Below are 22,219 nucleotides of genomic sequence, written 5' to 3' on the forward strand. Positions count from 1 at the left end.
GAGATAAAACTGTCATATCACAGAGTTGTGGTCAGAAAGCTGCCACAGCTGCAGCTCTCTGCACGTCTCTGATGACGGAGGAACACGATGGATCAGAGCTCTGCTTCCCTCAGCTCAACACCTCCTGCAGGAAACCAGTGATGTCTTGGTTTGAAGCTGTGTTTCTTCGTTTTCTGCTCTCGTCTGTCTCTGTGCTCACTGTGGCTCTCAACCTGCTCGTCATCATCTCCATCTCCCATTACAGGTAGAATTTCACTTCTCCTTCCAACCTGCGCTTTCTAAGAACCATAAGCTTTGAGCTTGTTTTTTGCCCTGAAGCTCAAGATAAACTTCATTTACTTTATTTAAACCAATACTAAAATGTAGTCCACACATTTAATTAAATATTGTTTACAGTTTTATACTAATATGTTTGATTAGGTTGTTCTTTGTCTCCAGGCAGCTCCACAAACCCACCAACCTCCTCCTCCTCTCTCTGTCTGTCTCAGACTTCCTCGTTGGTCTTGTGTTCTTTCCAGGTGAAATCCTCAGAAAGACTTCCTGCTGGTTTCTTGGTGATCTCATGTGTTCCCTCTATAAGTATTTGTCCATAACTGCTGTCTCTGTCTCAGTTGGAAACATGGTTTTTATATCTGTTGATCGACATATTGCGATATGTGACCCTCTGCATTATCCCATTAGAGTCACTGTGGGAAGAGTAAAACTGTGTGTTTTGCTGTGTTGGCTCTGTTCAATTCTCTACAGCAGTCTGTTTGTGAAGGATGATCCATTTCAAAGAGACAAGTATATTTCCTGCTACGGAGAGTGTGTGTACATCAATGACCATACTATAGGAGCTGTTGATGTTGTTGTGAGTTTTATTGTTCCAGTTACTGTCATCATAGTTCTGTATCTCAGAGTGTTTGTGGTGGCTGTGTCTCAGGCTCGTACTATGAGGTCTCAGATTAAAACTGTCAAACTGCAGCATTCAGTGACTCTGACATCGAGAAAATCGGAGCTGAAAGCAGCCAGAACTCTTGGTGTCCTGGTTCTTGTGTTTCTAATATGTTTCTGTCCATATTACTGTGTCTCTCTTACGGGGGACAGCTTGATCAATACTTCATATGGAGTCTTTGTGATGTGTTTCTTTTGCTTTAACTCCTGTCTGAACCCTGTGATCTACGCCTTGTTCTACCCCTGGTTTAGAAGATCAGTTAAACTCATTGTGACTCTTCAGATTCTGCAGCCTGGCTCCTGTGAGGCCAACATACTGTAAAATCTATATATAAATATAGAAAAACACCATCAGTCAGTGTCATCTCAGGCATTTAGTGTGTTGTTGTACCCTTATATATTTTTCAATTATTTAATAAGTAGTGTTTCTATTGTCATAAAATTGACACATTGATATATATTGAATTGTTGTATTGTATTTGGAGGTGTGGTAGTACACTCTACATCAAGTCATGTTCCCACACAATATATATGAAAAATAACTTAGAGTCTGATCTGACATTAATTGTATTGAAAGTCAGAGAATTAAAGCCAACATAGGTGTGATGTGATCCAATTATTATTCTGTTAGACCTATCTGCAGCCTTTGACACTTTGAACCATCAGATTCTTATGACTGCACTCTCAGACTTGGGCTTCTCTGGATCAGCTCTAGCCTGGCTTCGGTCATACTTGTCCGAATGTACCTTCAAGGTATCCTGGCAGGGGCGTGATTCCGACTCTCATAACCTCTCCACCGGTGTACCGCAGGGCTCAGTCCTTGGTCCTCTTCTTTTTTCCATCTATACTTCTTCTCTAGGCTCTATCTTCCATTCACATGGCTTTTCCTATCACTGCTATGACGATGACACACAGCTCTTCCTGTCTTTTCCGCCGGATGACTCAACTGTCTCATCTCACATCTCTGCCTGTCTCTCTGACATCTCTGCCTGGATGAGAAAAAGACACCTTCAACTTAACATTCCCAAGACTGAAGTCCTATTTATCCCTCCCAGACCTTCAACTCAACACAACATCAGCATTAACATTGGATCTGCGGTGATTGTCCCCACTAAGTCAGCCAGAAACCTGGGGGTCATCATAGATGATCACCTGACCTTCACGGAACGCATCGCCACAGTCTCTAGGTCATGTAGATATGCCCTCCACAACATCAGAAAGATCAGACCCTACGTGATGGAGTACACGACCCAACTCATTGTACAGGCGTTGATCTTATTTCGCCTGGATTACTGTAATGCACTACTGATGGGGTTACCAGCATCCACGACCAAACCCCTCCAGATGATCCAAAATGCAGCAGCACGCCTCATTTTCAATCAACCTAAAAGGTCTGATGTCACACTGCTCTTCAGATCTTTGCATTGGCTTCCTGTGGCTGCAAGGATCAGGTTCAAAGCTCTGTCTCTTGCCTACAGAGTGGTTAACTCTACAGCTCCATCTTATCTCAGTTCAATCGTTCAGGTCTACATCCCCTCCCGTCCACTGCGCTCGACCAGGGAACAACGTCTGGTGGTACCAGCCCCACACAGTCGACACCAAGGAAAACTGTTCAGCTCAGTGATCCCACGATGGTGGAATGAGCTGCCTATCTCTGCACGCTCAGTGACCTCAATTTCAATATTTAAAAAACTGCTGAAAACAGAACTCTTCCGCATCTTCCTTTTCACTTAAAAAAAAAAACCAAAACACTTTTATACTCACATCTCTTGAAACAGAAACACTTTTTTAATATTACTTTGCTTTGATGTTGTTTCTCCTTGACTTTGATTTTGTTTGCCTTGTTCCTCACTTGTAAGTCGCTTTGGATAAAAGCGTCTGATAAATGACTAAATGTAAATGTAATGTACATTTTCTCTATTCAGTTAGCATTCGAGCTGCAGCATTTGTATAACTTTACTACTGATCTGTGACAAATCTGAAAATAAAAAACATAACAATAATATAGTGTGAAATAATGTCTGCATCTTCCATGGACAAGAATCTTATAGGTGAAAGAAGGCAGCGATGGCGATACCTTTAATGTAAAATAACACAATGGTTCTTCGCTGTCATATCCTGAGAAATCATTGTTATCAAGAGTTAATGTGAGCTGATCAAACAGGCGTCGGTCTACTATGGTATATGGTACATGGAAAAATACCATCCACATAGATGGCCCAACCCAAGGGTTCCCAGCAGAACATTGCCCAAAGCATCACACTGCCTCCACCAGCTTCCCTTCTTCCCATAGTGCATCCTGGTGTCATGTGGTCCCCAGGTAAGTGACAAAAACGCACCCAGTCATCCACATGAAGTAAAAGAAAAAAGGAAATTATCAGACCAGGCCACCTTCTTCCATTGCTCTGTGGTCCAGTTATGCTGCTCTTTTGCCTAATGTTGGTGGTTTTGGCAGTGGACAGGGGTCAGCGTGGGCACCCTGACTGATCTATATGCAACAAAATGCAATGCAATGTCTATTCTGACAACTTCCTGTCAGAACCAGCATTCAATTCTTCAGCGAATAGAGCAGCATTAGCTTGTCTCTTAGATCAGACCACACTGGGTATCTTTCAAAACCCCATGTGCATCAATGAGCCTTGACCGTACATGACCCTGTCGTTGGTTCACCATTGTTCCTTCCTTGAACCACTTGTGATAGATACTGACCACTGCAGACCAGGAACACCTTACAAGAGCTGCAGTCTTGGAGATGCTCTTCACCTGTCAGTGGTTAAAATGTTGTACCTGATCGATGTACATCTACCTACGTCTCGATTTTACAAACCTACACTGGCATCTAAACACTACTGGTCCAAAACACACGCTGCACACTGTGATCACCATATGCTGTGATTACATTTGAAACAGTTCGATTGGTAAAACTAAATGTAACATGTTAATTTTTAGCTTTTGTTAGCTTAACCCTTTACCTAGCAGTTTTTAAACTAGAGTCCAACTGCAGTTCAACAAATCTAATAAATGATCAGTAGATTCTATCTTTACAACTCAGTATAAATCCGGTTCCTATGTGTAAAGTTACTGCAAATCTGGAGTCATTATATTGTGGCTGAGAGCCAGTTCTTTGCTGTCAAAATAACTGGTTTTCAATCAAGCACTGGTTCCAAACTAGTCCTGAAAGTGGTTTGGTGGGAAAGTGGTAGATGTGGAAAAGGAGGTCATTTTGACTCTGAGATAAGGCAGTATGTAAAAGTAAAAGTGAATAACAATGTAAGGTAGAAAAGAGAAAATGCTGGAGATTTACGTAGGCAGGGAAGGGATAGGAGAAAATATGGTGAGAATTACGAAGGTCCACTGAAGAGGGAGGGACGTCAGGGCCCCAGAGAAAGTGACAGAGCTGAGGAGAGAGGAAGTGTGTGTTCCAGAGATAAATCAGTCGTATCACAGAGTTCTGGTCAGAAAGCTGCCACAGCTGCAGCTCTCTGCACATCTCTGATGACGGAGGAACACGATGGATCAGAGCTCTGCTTCCCTCAACTCAACAACTCCTGCAGGAAACCAGTAACGTCTTGGTTTGAAGCTGTGTCTCTGCGTTTTCTGTTGTCCTCTGTCTCTGTGCTCACTGTTGCTCTCAACCTGCTCGTCATCATCTCCATCTCACATTACAGGTAGAATTTCACTTCTCCTTCAAACCTGCGCTTTCTAAGAACCATAAGCTTTGAGCTAGAATTTAACAGATTAAATGACTTTGTTTACAATTATTTTGTATGCAACATGATGCAACATATAATTATTATTAACGCTCATATTTACTCCATGTAAACAAATGTAAATATTTAATCGAGATATTTAATTTAAATATCGTTCACAGTTTTATACTAACATGTTTGACTAAGTTGTTTTCTGTTTCCAGGCAGCTCCACAAACCCACCAACCTCCTCCTCCTCTCTCTGTCTGTCTCAGACCTCCTCGTTGGTCTTGTGTTCTTTCCAGGTGAAATTCTCAGAAAAACATCCTGCTGGTTTCTTGGTGATCTCGTGTGCATCATGTATATGTGTGTTACCGTAACTGCTGTCTCTGCCTCTGTTGGAAACATGGTTTTTATATCAATTGATCGTCATTTTGCGATATGTGACCCTCTGCATTATCCCATCAGAGTCACTGTGAGAAGAGTAAAACTGTGTGTTTTGTTGTGTTGGCTCTGTTCAATTCTCTACAGCAGTCTGTTTGTGAAGGATGATCCATCCATCCAAAGAGACAAGTATATTTCCTGCTATGGAGAGTGTGTGTTTTTAAGTGACTTTAATTTGGGAGTTGTTGATGTGGTTGTGAGTTTTATTGTTCCAGTTACTGTCATCATAGTTCTGTATCTCAGAGTGTTTGTGGTGGCTGTGTCTCAGGCTCGTGTCATGAGGTCTCACATCACAGCTGTCAAACTGCAGCGAACAGTGACTGTTACTGTTAAGAAATCGGAGCTGAAAGCAGCCAGAACTCTTGGTGTCCTCGTTCTTGTGTTTCTAATATGCTTCTGTCCATTTTACTGTGTCAGTCTTGCAGGTGGGGAAAACAATACTTCATATGGAATATTAGTGCTCTGTCTCTATTGTTTTAACTCCTGTCTGAACCCTCTGATCTACGCTTTGTTCTACCCCTGGTTTAGAAAATCAGTTAAACTCATTGTGACTCTTCAGATTCTGCAGCCTGGTTCCAGTGACACCAACATACTGTGAATCTGCAGAGGTAGAAACGATAATTCTCATTTGTCTGACCTGTTAATTGTCTAAAAAACAGTAAAGCAATAATTTCAATTTAATTTAAATTTAATCATCCCACAGATCTTAATATACATGAACATAAAGAAAAAACATGTCACTGTCTTCTCTCTCTTTTGTTTTATTTCCTGTATAAATCCTTTTTAGACATCAGTTATAGAAGAGTGATTAAATTCATTGGAATTTTTCAGATTCTGCAGCCTGGCTGCTGTGAGGCTAACATACTGTAGAAACGCTGAAAGGAAGCCTGCTCTCTGGAAAAGGAAATGTTATGTTCATTTTGTTTAGTGACAATAAATGATGATTTCCTGTCTGATTGCCAATTTTAGTGCCTCTGCATCACTCTGCTCATAGGTAAATTGCCATAAGATTTTGTTGATTTTTATTGTGACATTTGGTGAGTTAATCTACACAGTCACATTTGCAGTTTAGTTGACAGGGCTGCCAGCATCATGAGCTGGATGAAAAAAAAACCTTGCCAGACATACACAGAGGTAGGAATACGTTTCAAAGGTTTATTTAACAAGTGCTAGTAAGAAAGTCAGTGAGTTCTGCAGGACTCCAGTCGGGCGGAGTTGGAGTCAGGTGAGTCTGGAGGTCAGGGTGTGAACCAGAAGTGGTAGCAGACAGGAAGAGGTGGTCTTGACGTCATGGCCAACATAGCTGACAAACAGAGAGCACGTGGAGCAGACTGAGGCAGGTGGAGACAGTAAGTACAGGTCTAGGAGAGGAATGACAGTCAGAGCAGAAACACAATGAGAAACAGTCCAAATCCAAACACGGGTTCTAATGATGAGGCGAGGCGAGGCAAGGCAAGGCAAGGCAAGGCAAGGCAAGGCAAGGCAAGGCAAGTCAGGTCAAGTCAAGTCAGGTCAGGTCAGGTCAGGTCAGGTCAGGTCAGGTCAGGTCAGGTCAGGTCAGGTCAGGTCAGGTCAGGTCAGGTCAGGTCAGGTCAGGTCAGGTCAGGTGAGGTGTGGTCAGACTATCTGGCAAACAGATCTGCTAATAAAGGAGAAAACCAGGTGCAGTCAATCTGCAATCAGCAGGTCATGTGACAGGGAGCTGTCCAAATAAGGGGGACGTGAGGGACGAACGAGCAGGAAGAGCTGGGATCGTGACATGTATGGTGTATATGTATGTAAGTATGTTTACTGACCAGAAAAATTCAAGCCGAAGAAGACTGAAGACTTTTTACCTATAATAAAGCATCACCTTGCCTCCAGGAAATCCATATGCCTTTGGAGATCCACTCCCATCCAGTTTTCTCACTCACTGACAACTTTAAGATGGCAGCCATCAGCTCCTAGTTCACTCCTTTGAACATCCTCATCTAACAGCAAACTGCTTTCCTCGTTTGCTACTACGGACTGAAGAAGATGCATCAACCACCTTCTTTCAAACATTCCACCACCTGGTTTCTAGATCCCTTCACTTCCACCCTTCTTCAAACAACTACACCCTTGCTGATCCCAGCCATTCCACAAATCATTAACTCATTTAAGCAGTACAAACTCAAACACACTATAAAATCATTAGTGATTTAAATGATGTTCATGTAAATATTTAAAGAAAACATCCCATCTCATTTCTGCAGGATGGTGTGAGCTTGAGGTCACGAGGATAATTCTTGACTGTGTGTAATAGATCTGTCTGAATTTCTAATCTTGGTGTCAGTGTGAAATGTCCTTCCTGTCCCATTAGTTCACTTCTCATGGCCCATTTCACTCCAGAGGTCAGGGGTGAACAAAAAGAGGTTTTATTGGGATGATTTTGAATTAAAATAGAGGTGGAAATGTAGGTGGAAAAAAGGAGATGAGGCTCGAAAGTAACACAGGGAAGATAGAGAGGGGTACAGAGGATATGATGAGGATGATGAAGGTGTGATGGCGAGGAAGTGAGGACGTGAGGGCCCAACAGAGAGAGAGACACAGAGAGAGAGGAGGTGGTTTGTGCAACAGAGATAAATCAGTCGTATCACAGAGTTGTGGTCAGAAAGCTGCCACAGCTGCAGCTCTCTGCACATCTCTGATGACGGAGGAACACGATGGATCAGAGCTCTGCTTCCCTCAACTCAACACCTCCTGCAGGAAACCAGTGACGTCTTGGTCTGAAGCTGTGTTTCTTCGCTTCCTGCTGTTCTCTGTCTCTACACTGACAACAGCTCTCAACCTGCTCGTCATCATCTCCATCTCCCACTTCAGGCATCTACATCCTCTATTCTGTTGAAGATGTTTTACCTTTGTTTTAACACTCAACGTGTGATAAATGAAAAATAGATTTCTGCTCTTTCTTAGATGCAACTTCAATTTCCTGCAGCTGTTTCTTCTAATATTCTGTATATTAACTTTCTATAACTGTCCAGTATTCTAATATGTTGTTCTTCTCTGTTTCCAGGCAGCTCCACAAACCCACCAACCTCCTCCTCCTCTCTCTGTCTGTCTCAGACTTCCTCGTTGGTCTTGTGACTTTTCCTGGTGTAATTCTCAAAAAAACCTCCTGCTGGTTTCTTGGTGACTTCATGTGTTCCCTCTATAAGTATATTACCTCTATCTCAGTCTCTTCCTCAGTTGGAAACATGGTTCTTATATCTGTTGATCGTTATGTAATGATCTGTGACCCTCTGCATTATCCCACCAGAGTCACTGTGGGAAGAGTTAAACTCACCATTTTTCTCTGTTGGCTCTGTTCAAACCTTTACAGCAGCCTGTTTGTGAAGGATGACACATTTCAAAATGTGAAGTATCTTCCCTGCTTTGGAAAATGTGTGTTTCAGTTTGTGTATGCTTTAGGATTTTTTGATGTTGTTGTGAACTTTATTATTCCAGTTTCATTCATCATAGTTCTGTATCTCAGAGTGTTTGTGGTGGCTGTGTCTCAGGCTCGTACCATGAGGTCTCACATCACAGCTGTCAAACTGCAGCATTCAGTGACTCTGACATCGAGAAAATCGGAGCTGAAAGCAGCCAGAACTCTTGGTGTTCTTATATCTGTGTTTCTAATATGTTTCTGTCCATATTACTGTGTCTGTCTTGCAGGTGTGGAAAGCAATACGTCATATGGAATATTTGTTGAATGTCTCTATTGTTTTAACTCCTGTCTGAACCCTCTGATCTACGCCTTTTTCTACTCCTGGTTTAGAAGAGCTGTTAAACTCATTGTCACTCTTCAGATTCTGCAGCCTGGTTCCAGTGACATCCACATAATGGGGAGAGGCTGTGAGTGACTCAAATATGATGTGTGATTCAGTGAGTGAAATCACAAATCCAGAAAGTGAAATATTATTTCCAACATTAGGTTTCATGTGAATTTATATTGAAGTAATTTGTGCAATGTTTAATTAACTCCTGTTTAAACCCTCAGATCTACGTCTTATTCTAACCCTGGTTTAGAAGGGCTATTCAACTCACCAACCAGGGTTGGTGGTTCAAGCTCCAGTTCTCCCAAATTCTGGTCACATGTTAAAACATTGGCTATTAAAAAATGTATGTGTCTGTCCAAAAGGATTTTCCCCATGTGAATATATGCACTTATTGTTATTAATATTAGTAGTAGTAGTAGTAGAAGGATTATCAATAGTAGTAATAATTGTTATTGTTATATTGGTGGTAGCCAACCTTGGTCGTCGAAGGTCACTGTCCTGCTGGTTTTCCAAACATACCAGCAGTAACTGCTTCTGATTGGATGAACACACCTGATCCAGGTAGTCAGTGGCGAGTATGACCTGGATACCTTGGAAGACAAGCACTGTGGCCCTAATGGACCCGGTCTGGGTACGCCTGCTCTATATGCTCTAAGGCCGTTAATTGTCCATATCAAACTATACTAAATGTAAAGCTACAAAATGTACAAATTATGTCATGTGTTATTAGGACCAGTAAAAAAAGGCTGAAGCAATCCACTCAGTTCTGTGTGTGTATTTTGGGACACAAACAAAAACTAAAGCGTAACCATCAGCTGAGCAGTGATCAGAGTTTTTGAGTTCAAAGACAAAATAGAGTCCACACGAAAACCTGGCGTAAACAAAATCCCCAAAATGTAGAAACTCCTAAAGATAATCTAAACATAAAGCTCTAATAGATAATCCAACCAAAAACGCCGGCGTACAACAAACACAAGCCAGGAAAAAACGTCACAGTCCAGAATTAATTAAAAAATCCAGGAAACAGAGTTCTCAGACATGAAGTACCAATTGTCCTGCACACAATTTCGTACTGGGTAGTGTGATAGAGACTGGATCTTGTCTCTAATACATCAGACGATCTGGCAACAGGTCTGTGGAACATTCCAGGTTAAATGCACACCGCTGCACTGACTTTTAAAATAATAGTTAGGCCTGGAAAGCAGTCGTCTGATCGTCACAGTACCCCCCCCCCCTCCCAACATCCATCTCAGGACAGTCCTCTGGGCTGCTCATGTTGGCGCTTGTGAAAGGCAGAGATCAACGCAGAAGCTGGGATGAAGCAACCGGGAACCAGGTCCATTTCTCATGACCATAACCCTCCCAGTCCACCAAGTACTGGGTGCCGCAGCCCCAATGCAAGACTTCAGAAGGGATTGAGCAGTAATGGCCAGGGGCCTGGAGGAGAGCACGAGAGGGCTGGTGACCACCGGTTTAAAACAGGACACATGAAACGCAAGATGCACTCTGGGGACTTGGGAAGTCGCAGTCTCACCGCGACCAGATTAATAAACTTTGCAACTTTGCAATAGGGAAGGGACCCACAAAGCGAGGAGCTTCTTACATTCCACCCTAAATGGGAGATCCTTAGTGGACAACCAGACCTTTTGTCCCGCGGTGTAGGATGGTGGCTGCAACCGACATCTGTCAGCCGTGCATTGGTAAGTAACGATATTCCGGAGCAGAACCCAGGGCGCTTTTCTCCACGGCAAATGACAGTGAAACCGCCGCAGACAGGACCGCTGAGTCGGCATCCTGCAAAGAGAAGAGCGGCCAGTAGCCATAGACCACCTGGAAGGGGGACAACCCCGTGGCTGCAGAGGGCAGAGAGTTGTGGGCAAATTCCACCCACATCAGATTCTTGGCCCATGAAGAGGGTTCCCTGGCACAGAGCAGCCGAAGACCCGTCTCTAGTTCCTGATTAAGTCGCTTCGTCTGACCATTCGATTGAGGGTGGAAATCTGAGGAGAGACTGACAGATATACCCAAGAGTTGACAAAACTCAGCCCAGAACTGAGCTGTGAACTGGGGTCCTCAATCTGAAACCACATCTCACGGGAGACCATGAATCCTGAAGACCTGGTTCGCCAATACCTCTGTGGTCTCCTTAGCAGATGGCAGCTTGGGAAGAGCGATGAAATGAACCATTTTAGAAAAACGGTCCAGAACCATGAGCACTGTAGTCATCTCATCCGATGTCCGGTAACAAAGTCTAAGGAGATGTGCGACCACGGTCACCTAGGAACAGGTAATGGATGGAGGAGTCCACTAGTGGGCCGACGAGGTGTCTCTGCCTGCACACACTCAAAACAAGCTGCTACGTATTGATTCACATTTTCAGTCATGGAGGGTCACCAAAATCGCTGCCAGAGCACATGGAGAGTACGGGTGATCCCTGGATGGACCCTAGTGAGTACTTCAGAACAGAGGTTCTGAGGAACAAAAAAGACAATTATCTGAGTGATGTCATATTCCCGCCCGGCTGGGGACAGGCGGCGGGAGAAGAAACCGCATGGATGTAACCAATGGTCCTCCCTGGCTCTCTGGGAGAGTACTGCCCCCACTCCGCAGTCAGACGCTTCCACCTCCACCACAAACTTTAGCTCTGGGTCTGGCAGAATGAGAATGGGTGCAATGGTAAAACGTTCCTTAAGTGTTATGAAGGCGGATGCAGCCTGAGGGGTCCACTGGAACTTCGACTTTGTGGAAGTGAGTTAGTTGAGAGGCCATGCGATGACACTGTAACCCTTGTTGAATTTACGGTAGAAATTCGGGCTCTGGCCATTCCAACACTGCCTGCACCTTGCTTGGATCCAACTTGATGGACAGATGATGAACACCAGGAAAGAGAATGTGAAACTTGCATTTCTTAGCTTTGACAAAGAGCTGGTTCTAGAGGTGGCGCTGGAGAACTGCTCTGACATGGGCAATATGTCCAGATTCTGACTGGGAAAAAATGAGAATGTCATCCAGATAGACAAAAACGAAGGTGTCTAACATTTCTCCAAGCAACAGCATGAGCGTTGGTAAGTCCAAATGGCATAAGTAGACATTCATAGCTGCCAGCAGAGGTGTTGAATGTCATTTTCCACTCGTCGTCCTCGCGGATCTTGACCAGATGGTACGCATTGCACAAGTCCAATATTGTAAACACACGAGCTCCTTGTATCAACTCAAAAGCCATGGCGACAAAAGGCAGTCGATATCATTTCCTCACCATCAGCTGAGTGAGACCATGGTAATCGATGCACGGTCGCAGTCCCCTGAAAACCTCCTTGGACCCTCTGTCAGGACAGACGGGGACGGAGGCAGCACTCAGACATGCTATATTCCAATCTATGTGAGATTGCGAAGCCGGGAAATAACCCACCCCACTGGATGGCTAGAGGCTTTAATGACCATAAACTAAGTGATCTCCCTGTGACTTTAAAAATAAGAGTTCAGCCTGGAAAGCAGTTGTCGGATCCTCACAAATTAAGCAGAAATAATCAGTGGCTGGTTGAAGGATTGAGCTCCACTCATAAACTGTCATAAGCAAAGGTCTCTGAACCACTGATAGGTCACTCTGTGTGACTTCTCTGGAGGTGTCGACAGCACTACTCCATATTTTGGAAGATATTCCTACTAAAATACACTTGAGTCTTACATGCTGAAGCATTAACTTTCAACTAGAACACCACCTTTTTTTAAACTAAATCAAAAGTTTATTACATAAACTTAACCACTTGACTCGTTTTCCATTAAAAAGCAGGAAATTAATTTTAATAATATGTTCAACATAACACATTTGCAGTGTAGTTGCTCAAGAACATCATATCTTAGAGAGTTATTTATATGTCTGCTGACCAGAAAACTAGGAGCTGTCAAGTGATGGAAGAATTCTAACTGAATGGAAATTCTCTATTTTACCATCACCATCAAAGGTAAACTAACGCTGCAGCGGGTGCAGATACGTGACTGTTGTTACAGTCGTCACATGTAAGCTTAGACCCTGTCTCCAGAAAGCTGTGTTGCTCTGCAACTAAACTGCAAACACATAGATCAGGAGTGGCCAACCCTGGTCCTTAAGAGTCACAGTCCTGCTTGTTTTCCAACTATCTCTGCATTTCCTGCTTCTGATTGGCTGAACACACCTGATCCATGTAATCAGCAGAGGGTAGGGCAGAAATAGTTGGAAAACAAGCAGGGCTGAGGCTCTTGAGGACCAGGGTTGGCCACCCCTGACATAGATGGTTGATTCAGTCAATGTAATCATAGTATGGCTGTTGCTATCTATCTTTTATTAAAATTAAGCGTTACATTTAGCAATCTAAACTGAGTCACAAATGACTCAATGATAACAAAGTTTTGTGTGAAGTTACTACGACTTATTTATGTGCTGTGAGTGACAACCATAAATCCAACCATAAAAGTCAAAGACGCAGTTGTGGCACGCTTGTTGTTGCTACGGTAACCCATTAACTTATAGAAGTTGACTGGTGCCATGAGCTGATATAAGTTTTGTAACTGTTTTAACCATTTAATAGAAAAAATTAAATAAACAGATGTATATTTGATGGATTATGGTTCTGTTTGTTCTTTTTGCTGTGGTTTTGTTGTGCAGAGGATTTGATGATGATGAAGGTGTGAAGTGTAGAGTGAGGAAGGAAGGACGTGAGGGCCCAACAGTGACAGAGAGAGAGGAGGAGTGAGGAGGTTTGTGACTCAGTTAAATCATTCATATGACAGAGTTGTGGTCAGAAAGCTGCCACAGCTGCAGCTCTCTTCACATCTCTGATGACGGAGGAACACGATGGATCAGAGCTCTGCTTCCCTCAACTCAACACCTCCTGCAGGAAACCAGTGACGTCTTGGTCTGAAGCTGTGTTTCTTCGCTTCCTGCTGTTCTCTGTCTCTACACTGACAACAGCTCTCAACCTGCTCGTCATCATCTCCATCTCCCACTTCAGGCATCTACATCCTCTATTCTGTTGAAGATGTTTTACCTTTGTTTTAACACTCAACGTGGGATAAATGAAAAATAGATGTCTGCTCTTTCTTAGATGCAACTTCAATTTCCTGCAGCTGTTTCTTCTAATATTCTGTATATTAACTTTCTATAACTGTCCAGTATTCTAATATGTTGTTCTTCTCTGTTTCCAGGCAGCTCCACAAACCCACCAACCTCCTCCTCCTCTCTCTGTCTGTCTCAGACTTCCTCGTTGGTCTTGTGGCTTTTCCTGGTGTAATTCTCAAAAAAACCTCCTGCTGGTTTCTTGGTGACTTCATGTGTTCCCTCTATAAGTATATTACCTCTATCTCTATTGGTTCCTCAGTTGGAAACATGGTTCTTATATCTGTTGATCGTTATGTAATGATCTGTGACCCTCTGCATTATCCCACCAGAGTCACTGTGGGAAGAGTTAAACTCACCATTTTTCTCTGTTGGCTCTGTTCAAACCTTTACAGCAGTTTGTTTGTGAAGGATGTCACATTTCAAAATGATAAGGATATTTCTTGTTATGGAAGATGTGTGTTTCACATTAACTATGCTTTAGGAGTTTTTGACCTTGTTGTGACCTTTATTGTTCCAGTTACTGTCATCATCGTTCTGTATCTCAGAGTGTTTTTGGTGGCTGTGTCTCAGGCTCGTACCATGAGGTCTCAGATTAAAACTGTCAAACTGCAGCATACAGTGACTCTGACATCGAGAAAATCGGAGCTGAAAGCAGCCAGAACTCTTGGTGTTCTTATATCTGTGTTTCTAATATGTTTCTGTCCATATTACAGTGTCTCTTCTGCAGGTGTGAACAGTAATACTTCATATGGAATAATTGTGCCATGTCTATATTGTTTTAATTCCTGTCTGAACCCTCTGATCTACACCTTGTTCTACTCCTGGTTTAGAAGAGCGATTAAACTTATCGTCACTCTTCAGATTCTGCAGCCTGGTTCCCAGGAAGCCAACATACTGTAGAGACACTGTGAGGGTCTACTTGTCTCAGATGATAATTGTCAATGAACAAAAAGAGTAGAGAATATTTTTATACTGTAAATGTGGTAGACTCACACTGGATACTGTTCAGTTGTGTTCTTAAGACTTTAAGACACTAAATTCCATTTTAGCAAACACCATTTGTTCTTTCTGGTAATAATAGTATGTTGCTGCACCATTTTTAACAAGAAGCTTCTCACACCTTAATATTAAATAAACATTTCCACTGTCCCAGTGCCACTACTTTCTGCAGTCTGAGTGTTTTGCGTGGTTCTTGCAGATGTCTGTTCAGTTTAATACAGCAGTTTCTTTGAAATTTAAATGGTCCCAGATAAAGACATACATTTAATGGTATATAAAATGTGAAAAGAGGCATTTAAACTATACTAAATGTCACTGTATAACTTGCTGTGTAACAACTGTCAAATATATTTGACATCTATACAAATGAACTTAGTAGGGATGGGTTAAATGCAGGGGACAAATTTCATTGTACTGTAACATAAATGTGACATTTGATAAATAAAGGCGTTCTTATTCTGATAGATTCTCTGTCATCTCCATAATTTCTGTCTTAAAAAACAGGACGGTTCCCTCGGTTCCTATAAATCACTTATATTGATTTATAAAAATTAAAGCCAAGAAATGATCTAAGAGTTCACGAGTTATCTGAGGTAATGCCTTAGTTGTGTTTATATACGTTTTCTAGTTTTCTTAGTTTTCTTAATGAGAAACTTTTGTATAAGGTACATTTTTCATTAACTTTCTGCTTTAACAACCACATGTAAGAGAAAACAAGCACCTGGATGAGGAAGTGAGGTCCTGGTGTTTATACCAGATCCTCCATCATCAGTGGACTGAGGATGGAGGATCTGGATGGTACAGGTGCAGCAAGTCATGTATTGATATTTTCCTTTATGGACTATAAAAAACCAGTATCAAAACAGTGTCTTAAGCTTTTTGGAAGGAAAGGAGGAAACACTTCGGCCTTCTCCAAGCACAGGACATGGATCTGCAGTGGCTGCTGTTATTTAGAGGAGTAGGAGACAAAGGAGAAATAAAAGAATGCATTAAAAATGTGTGTCTACCACTCAGGTTGGTGCATCTGAAGTCAAAATACAGACGTGCTGTGTTTCAAATGATCCAGTTTGATAGTTGTTGGGTGGTTTTAATAATTACAGTACGTACCATTCTTTGACATTTGAAATGCAAGAATCGGTTCTTTGTGCTGATAAATGCATGTTTGGACCACAGAAGAACACTGCTCCAGCATGTACAGGGTTTCAAAAGAGTAAAAACTCAAACACAAAACCTCAGTTCAAAAACCAATTAACAAAATAAAACCATTTCTTTATTTCATATCTGAAAGCCGCTTATGTTGCTGCGACGCTGCTGTCCAAAGGCGCTGGCAGCTAACAGCTAACTGGAGCTTTGCAGATGAGATCGACCGTGGAGCCGAACGTGACCCAGCTGCAGAAACAGGATGGAAGGAGCAAGAACCAACGCTGTGGCTTTAGTATGAAGTTTGTTTCAAATAAACATCTGAAATGAGTCTATGAAGCCATCGTCAGGAATTGTTCGACAAAGTTACTTCAGTTAGACATGTGCACAGACTGGAACAGGTGAGAATCACATACTGTGTAAAAGTACCAGCAGCCTGAGAGGAGTGCAGGTAGGTTTAAAAGTCCCAGTCCTCCAAAGAATAAGGAATAAAAGCTAGAAGTCAAACACTGAAGCATGTGTCAGACCAATGTTTCAGTCTTAATTTAACCTCAAGTCCTTCATTCATAATTACAGTTACTGTGTATTGGACAAAAACAGGTTGACTGCTAAAGGTTATTACATTGAATTTAATATGAATGACAGAGAGAGAAAGTGTAGAGGGTGGATGAAAGAAATTAAAGGGAGAAAAGGAGGAGATTAAAGAAAAAACTGGAGAATAACAGGTGGAGAACGTTAGAGACAACATGATGAGAATGACGAAGCAGTAAAGTGTGAGGAAGGAGGGACGACAGGGCCCAACGGAGACCGAGAGAGGAGGAGGAGGGATGAAGTGTGTGTTAGAGACATAAATCTGTTTTATCAGAGTTGTGGTCAGAAAGCTGCCACAGCTGCAGCTCTCTGCACGTCTCTGATGACAGAGGAACACGATGGATCAGAGCTCTGCTTCCCTCAGCTCAACACCTCCTGCAGGAAACCAACAGTGTCCTGGTCTGCAGCTGTGTGTCTGCGTTTCATGCTGTCCTCAGTCTCTGTGCTCACGGTGGTTCTCAACCTGCTCGTCATCATCTCAGTCTCCCACTTCAGGTAACAATCCAATGATGATCTGCAAGCTTCCAGTTTTATAAGTAAATGACTGGATAATCCTCCCTGATCATTTCATTTAACTGTAACTGTTGATTTATTTCTGTGGCTGTGTTCTGATGTGTTCCATAATAATTCTTTAATAATTCTCTTCCTCCAGGCAGCTCCACAAACCCACCAACCTCCTCCTCCTCTCTCTGTCTGTCTCAGACCTCCTCGTTGGTCTCGTGTTCATGCCAGGTGAAATCCTCAGAAAAACCTCCTGCTGGTTTCTCGGTGACCTCATGTGTTCTCTATATACATATGTGGCCACTGTCGCTGTCTGTGCATCAGTTGGAAACATGGTTCTTATATCAGTCGACCGTTATATAGCCATCTGTGAACCTCTGCATTATCCCACCAAAGTCACTGTGGGAAGAACCAAATTTTGCATTTTTCTCTGTTGGCTCTGTTCAAATCTCTACAGAATCCTGTCACTGAAGGACGTCGGCTTCCACACAGCTAATTATATCCCCTGCTACGGAGAGTGTGTGTTTGTCATTGACTACACTGCAGGTGTTTTTGAAGTTATTTTGAGCTTTATTGTTCCAGTTACCGTCATCATCGTTCTGCATCTCAGAGTGTTTGTGGTGGCTGTGTCTCAGGCTCGTGCCATGAGGTCTCAGATTAAAACTGTCAAACTGCAGCATTCAGTGACTCTGACATCGAGGAAATCGGAGCTGAAAGCAGCCAGAACTCTTGGTGTCCTGGTATTTGTGTTTTTGTTATGTTTCTGTCCATATTACAGTGTCTCTCTGGCAGCGGTGAATTTGATCAATACTTCATATGGGATCTTTGTGCTGTGTCTTTTCTGTTGTAACTCCTGTATTAACCCTTTAATCTATGCCTTGTTCTACCCCTGGTTTAGACGAGCAGTTAAACTCATCATCACTCTTCAGATTCTGCAGCCCGGCTCCAGTGAGACCAACATACTGTAAAAAGTCTGAAAAGAAACAACCTGCTCCAATAGAAAAAGAAACGCTCAGTTTATTCTAGTGAGACATGAAATCACAAATGCAGGATGTGAAATATGTCCTGTCTAAAGATTCACATACTGTTTGTGTTGTTCAGTGCATAAATGTACAGTTCTAAACATGGACTAACACTGCATATTAATCTAAGAAACATTATTAGTAACTGAAAGGAACACAGAGTAAAATATGTCACAGTAACACATGACTGCACCTTTAGATGTATGAATATAATAATAATATAATAATATAATAACCTTTTAGTCAAAAGATATGGTTTTATTCTATGAGGGTAACTTTTCTATGTGATGAAGACACTCAAGTACTGAATTCACCAATAACAGTATTTTATTTTGCTCACAATGTTCATTTGCTTGTGATAGATCACGTTTCAGTTCAACTCGTGCATATCAACCAGTACCTTTAGTCTTTTTTGGTTCACTTTATCACAGAGAAGTAAAACCAAGACAAGACGTACTAACAGGAGACAGTTACTGTAGGTCAGCAGTATTAATGAAGCTGGTTTTAAAACTATAGTTTTACAGATAGAGGAGAATTAGTCATTCAGAGTGTAAATATAAATGAGTCAGTGATGGTCACCACTCTTCTAGGCGGCCTACCTCTTCTCTGTAAAGGGTTTCACCATTGTTACTGAGGCCCAAAACAAACTGAATGAGGTTGTATAGGATCAATGCAGTGCAGCTTTTCAGCAGCAGACATAGGAGTGGGCTGAGAATGACAGGCATAGAAACTACTGGAGCTCCACCTGGTGGTGAAAACTTACTGTTCTTGGAAAAATAAACTGAGTTAGAGAAATGCAGTGATTTTCAGAAAATATCATCTCATCTGCACGACTACATGGACGACACTATCATAAGATGCACCTTAAAGACTGATTTGGTTTAGTGATCCATGAATTTGTGGATTCAGTTCAAATTCTACAGCAGAATTCTGCACCAGAGTAAATACACATTTAGATTTTAGCCATCACAGTGTGGCCCTCGTCAAAGTCAAGGAACTTTGTGTCCTGATATATCCCACTCCCGGACAGGTGCTTTGTAACGAGACAATCAATGTGATTCACTTCACCTGCCAGTGGTTTAATGATACGACTGATCTGTGTGGTTCAACAACCAAAGACAAATAAAGTAAGGTTGGCTGACAGCTTTTCATGGTGAATACCTCATCTGCATTGAATACTTGTCAAAAGAAATGTGTTTAATGGAGACACGTGACAAGTGACAAAGTGACAAGTACTTTTCTTTACTAAGCTGAAACGATCTTTCCAGGACTTTGTATATGAACCCAGCCATAAAACATCTTTATACTGCTGTGTCACAAAACTAGATGTTGGATGTTTTTGATCAGATGTTATTTACATTCATAGTGAACGTATTCGTATTATGTGTCCAGAGGACGAAACGTAGTTGCAATAAAGTTCCCCAAAAAATGTATTTGTTATTGCAGTTTAGTTGTAGAGAAAGTCTGGGTTGCTAGAAAAGTCAAGAGACATCTTAAAACCTCTTGTTGAATCAGCAAAATATTGAATGAATTGACTAGAGGGGGTAAATAGGAGAGATGGAAAACAGTCAGGACAGTGGATGGATGGAGAAGTGACAGGTGAAACTATAATCACAATAAAGTGATGATTTTCTGTTCACACGACGTGAGGCTGCGAGCAACTAGTTATTAAACGGAGGCTGTAGATTGACAAGAGTGAAAAGAGAGGTACAAGAAGAAGAGGAAGGGTAAGAAAAAGAAGTCAAAGGTCAAAAGCTGAGACAGACAATAACAAAGCCAGGGGGAGCAGCTGTGAAGTGTATAGTGTGGATGACAGGGTGTGGAGAGGGAGGGACATCAGGACTCAACAGGGACAAAGAGACGAGTGAGTGAGGACGGATGGCTGGTGAGGAACAGACATAAAACTCTGATGACACAGGTTTGATCCAACAGCTGCCACAGCTGCAGCTCTGGTCCGATGATGGAGGTGCAGGATGGAGCGGAGCTCTGCTTCCCTCAGCTTCTCAACACGTCCTGCAGAAAACCAACAGTTTCATGGTCTGAAGCTGTGTTTCTGCACTTTGTGCTGCTGCCAATCTCTGTGCTGACTGTAGCTCTCAACCTGCTCGTCATCATTTCAGTTTCTCACTTCAGGTAAATCTCTCATGATGAACTACAACCTATACACAGCTACATATTGTTAAACCAGGTGACTCTGAACAAACACGGTTTGAAGGCTGAAACCCCGACATAAGAATTGGTCGGTGAAGATTCTCAGTCGATTTCACCTTTCTCCTAACAAAACAAATTGCTCCCAACTTACTTGTGATCAAGAGTTTAAAGCTGAACAAATACAGTGCTGTATATTATATAAAACAATTCTTATAAAACAACTATTTCTGTGATGATATTGTGTAACTATGTTCTTCTCTGTTTCCAGGCAGCTCCACAAACCCACCAACCTCCTCCTCCTCTCTCTCTCTGTCTCAGACCTCCTCGTTGGTCTCGTAAACTTTCCAGGTGAAATCCTCAGAAAAATATCCTGCTGGTTTCTTGGTGACCTCGTGTGTTCTCTGTATAAGTGTGTTGCCACTGTCTCAGTCTCTTCCTCAGTTGGAAACATGGTTCTTATATCTGTTGATCGTTATGTTTTGATCTGTGACCCTCTGCATTATCCCACCAGAGTCACTGTGGGAAGAGTTGAACTCACCATCTTTCTCTGTTGGTTCTGTTCTAACCTTCACAGCAGTGTCTTGATAAACTACAAAGAGTTTCAAAGAGACAACTATATTTCCTGCTACGGAGAGTGTGTGTTTGTCATTAACAATGTTGGAGCAGTTTTTGATGTTGTTGTGACCTTTATTATTCCAGTTTCATTCATCATCGTTCTGTATCTCAGAGTGTTTGTGGTGGCTGTGTCTCAGGCTCGTGCCATGAGGTCTCACATCACAGCTGTCAAACTGCAGCGAACAGTTGCTGTTACTGTTAAGAGATCAGAGCTGAAATCAGCCAGAACTCTTGGTGTTCTTATATCTGTGTTTCTAATATGTTTCTGTCCATTTTACTGTGTAGCTCTTGCAGGATCGAACTTACTCAATACTTCATATGGGATCTTTGTGTTCTGTCTTTTGTGTTTTAATTCCTGTCTGAACCCTGTGATCTACGCTTTGTTCTACTCCTGGTTTAGAAGAGCTGTTAAACTCATTGTCACTCTGCAGATTCTGCAGCCTGGTTCATGTGAGGCCAACATACTGTAGAGAGACTGAAATAAAATCCATCAAAATTAAAATAATACCATTTGACACTGTCGTTTAAAGCTCTCAATATGCTGTGCTCAGTGTCAGTTAAAATAATCTGATGCATAAAGTAATATTTTCACTGTTGAAATACTTATTTGCAATAGTTTAAATGTGATTAACACATTTAAACTTTTAGTTCTCACTAATCCTGTGGTTCATGTTCAGTTTTACTTAGACAGTAAAGCTCTATTCTAGTAGGTTCTGTTCTGTGTTTGCTGTGTGATTTTATCTACACTGATGCTGCTCAGACTCTTAAACAACATCTACTGTTTTAAATCAATCATTGGTGATTTGACTGAGAAGTCCATTTTATTTGCCCAGCATTATATATTGACCAAAGCAAGTTAATGTTCTTCACGTCAACATAAAGAACAATTATCAATATTATAAAATCATATTGACATAATATTTATTGAGGGCTCTACAGTTTGCACCACAATTTCACTTGAATCCAATAAGAAACCAAACCACCTCGAAGAAGAGAATTCAAAGAAATGGAAATATGGAATGGAAGATGCAGGGAAGGTGAATTTAGAAATGTAACCGGTTACAGATTATAAGTAACCTGTTATAAGAGAATATGTAATATTATGTAGTAAATAAATGAACTTTATTCATTTATAACAAAATAAATGAACTTTATTTATAAGTCCGTTCAAACAGAGGTACAAAGTGTGTTACATAAGAAAAGCACAATGAGTCTTTTGTTATTTAGCTCCACAAACCAGCCCAAGGTTTTCTCCCTGAAA

General features: G+C 41.8%; 4 protein-coding genes across 4 annotated transcripts; all 4 read left to right on the forward strand.

Moving 5' to 3' along the window:
- Positions 1-71: 71 nt before the first annotated feature.
- Positions 72-1,255, forward strand: LOC113173851 (trace amine-associated receptor 13c-like). The gene is made up of 2 exons (XM_026377443.1): positions 72-244; positions 439-1,255. Exons 1-2 carry the CDS (start codon positions 72-74, stop codon positions 1,253-1,255), a joined length of 990 nt encoding a protein of 329 aa, XP_026233228.1.
- Positions 1,256-3,147: 1,892 nt separating this feature from the next.
- LOC113173326 (trace amine-associated receptor 13c-like) lies at positions 3,148-5,663 on the forward strand. The gene is made up of 3 exons (XM_026376738.1): positions 3,148-3,253; positions 4,571-4,601; positions 4,847-5,663. The coding sequence occupies exons 1-3, from the start codon at positions 3,148-3,150 to the stop codon at positions 5,661-5,663; spliced, it is 954 nt and encodes a 317-aa protein (XP_026232523.1).
- Positions 5,664-16,991: 11,328 nt separating this feature from the next.
- On the forward strand, positions 16,992-18,138 carry LOC113172648 (trace amine-associated receptor 13c-like). Its single transcript, XM_026375632.1, has 2 exons — positions 16,992-17,164; positions 17,322-18,138. Exons 1-2 carry the CDS (start codon positions 16,992-16,994, stop codon positions 18,136-18,138), a joined length of 990 nt encoding a protein of 329 aa, XP_026231417.1.
- A 2,014-nt stretch (positions 18,139-20,152) lies between these two features.
- On the forward strand, positions 20,153-21,428 carry LOC113172647 (trace amine-associated receptor 13c-like). Its single transcript, XM_026375630.1, has 2 exons — positions 20,153-20,325; positions 20,612-21,428. The coding sequence occupies exons 1-2, from the start codon at positions 20,153-20,155 to the stop codon at positions 21,426-21,428; spliced, it is 990 nt and encodes a 329-aa protein (XP_026231415.1).
- The last annotated feature ends 791 nt before the right edge of the window (positions 21,429-22,219 follow it).

Source organism: Anabas testudineus, chromosome 21, assembly GCF_900324465.2.
Source record: "Anabas testudineus chromosome 21, fAnaTes1.2, whole genome shotgun sequence".
Taxonomy (NCBI): Eukaryota; Metazoa; Chordata; class Actinopteri; order Anabantiformes; family Anabantidae; genus Anabas; species Anabas testudineus.

Bases quoted from the DNA above. Each gene is read 5' to 3' on its own strand.
- LOC113173326 (XM_026376738.1), top strand. From the start codon at position 3,148: ATGGCCCAACCCAAGGGTTCCCAGCAGAACATTGCCCAAAGCATCACA. The intron at 3,254-4,570 runs GTAAGTGACAAA...TTGCTCTCAACC, and splicing joins TGGTGTCATGTGGTCCCCAG to TGCTCGTCATCATCTCCATC. The intron at 4,602-4,846 runs GTAGAATTTCAC...TTCTGTTTCCAG, and splicing joins ATCTCCATCTCACATTACAG to GCAGCTCCACAAACCCACCA.
- LOC113173851 (XM_026377443.1), top strand. From the start codon at position 72: ATGACGGAGGAACACGATGGATCAGAGCTCTGCTTCCCTCAGCTCAAC. The intron at 245-438 runs GTAGAATTTCAC...CTTTGTCTCCAG, and splicing joins ATCTCCATCTCCCATTACAG to GCAGCTCCACAAACCCACCA.
- LOC113172648 (XM_026375632.1), top strand. From the start codon at position 16,992: ATGACAGAGGAACACGATGGATCAGAGCTCTGCTTCCCTCAGCTCAAC. The intron at 17,165-17,321 runs GTAACAATCCAA...CTCTTCCTCCAG, and splicing joins ATCTCAGTCTCCCACTTCAG to GCAGCTCCACAAACCCACCA.
- LOC113172647 (XM_026375630.1), top strand. From the start codon at position 20,153: ATGGAGGTGCAGGATGGAGCGGAGCTCTGCTTCCCTCAGCTTCTCAAC. The intron at 20,326-20,611 runs GTAAATCTCTCA...CTCTGTTTCCAG, and splicing joins ATTTCAGTTTCTCACTTCAG to GCAGCTCCACAAACCCACCA.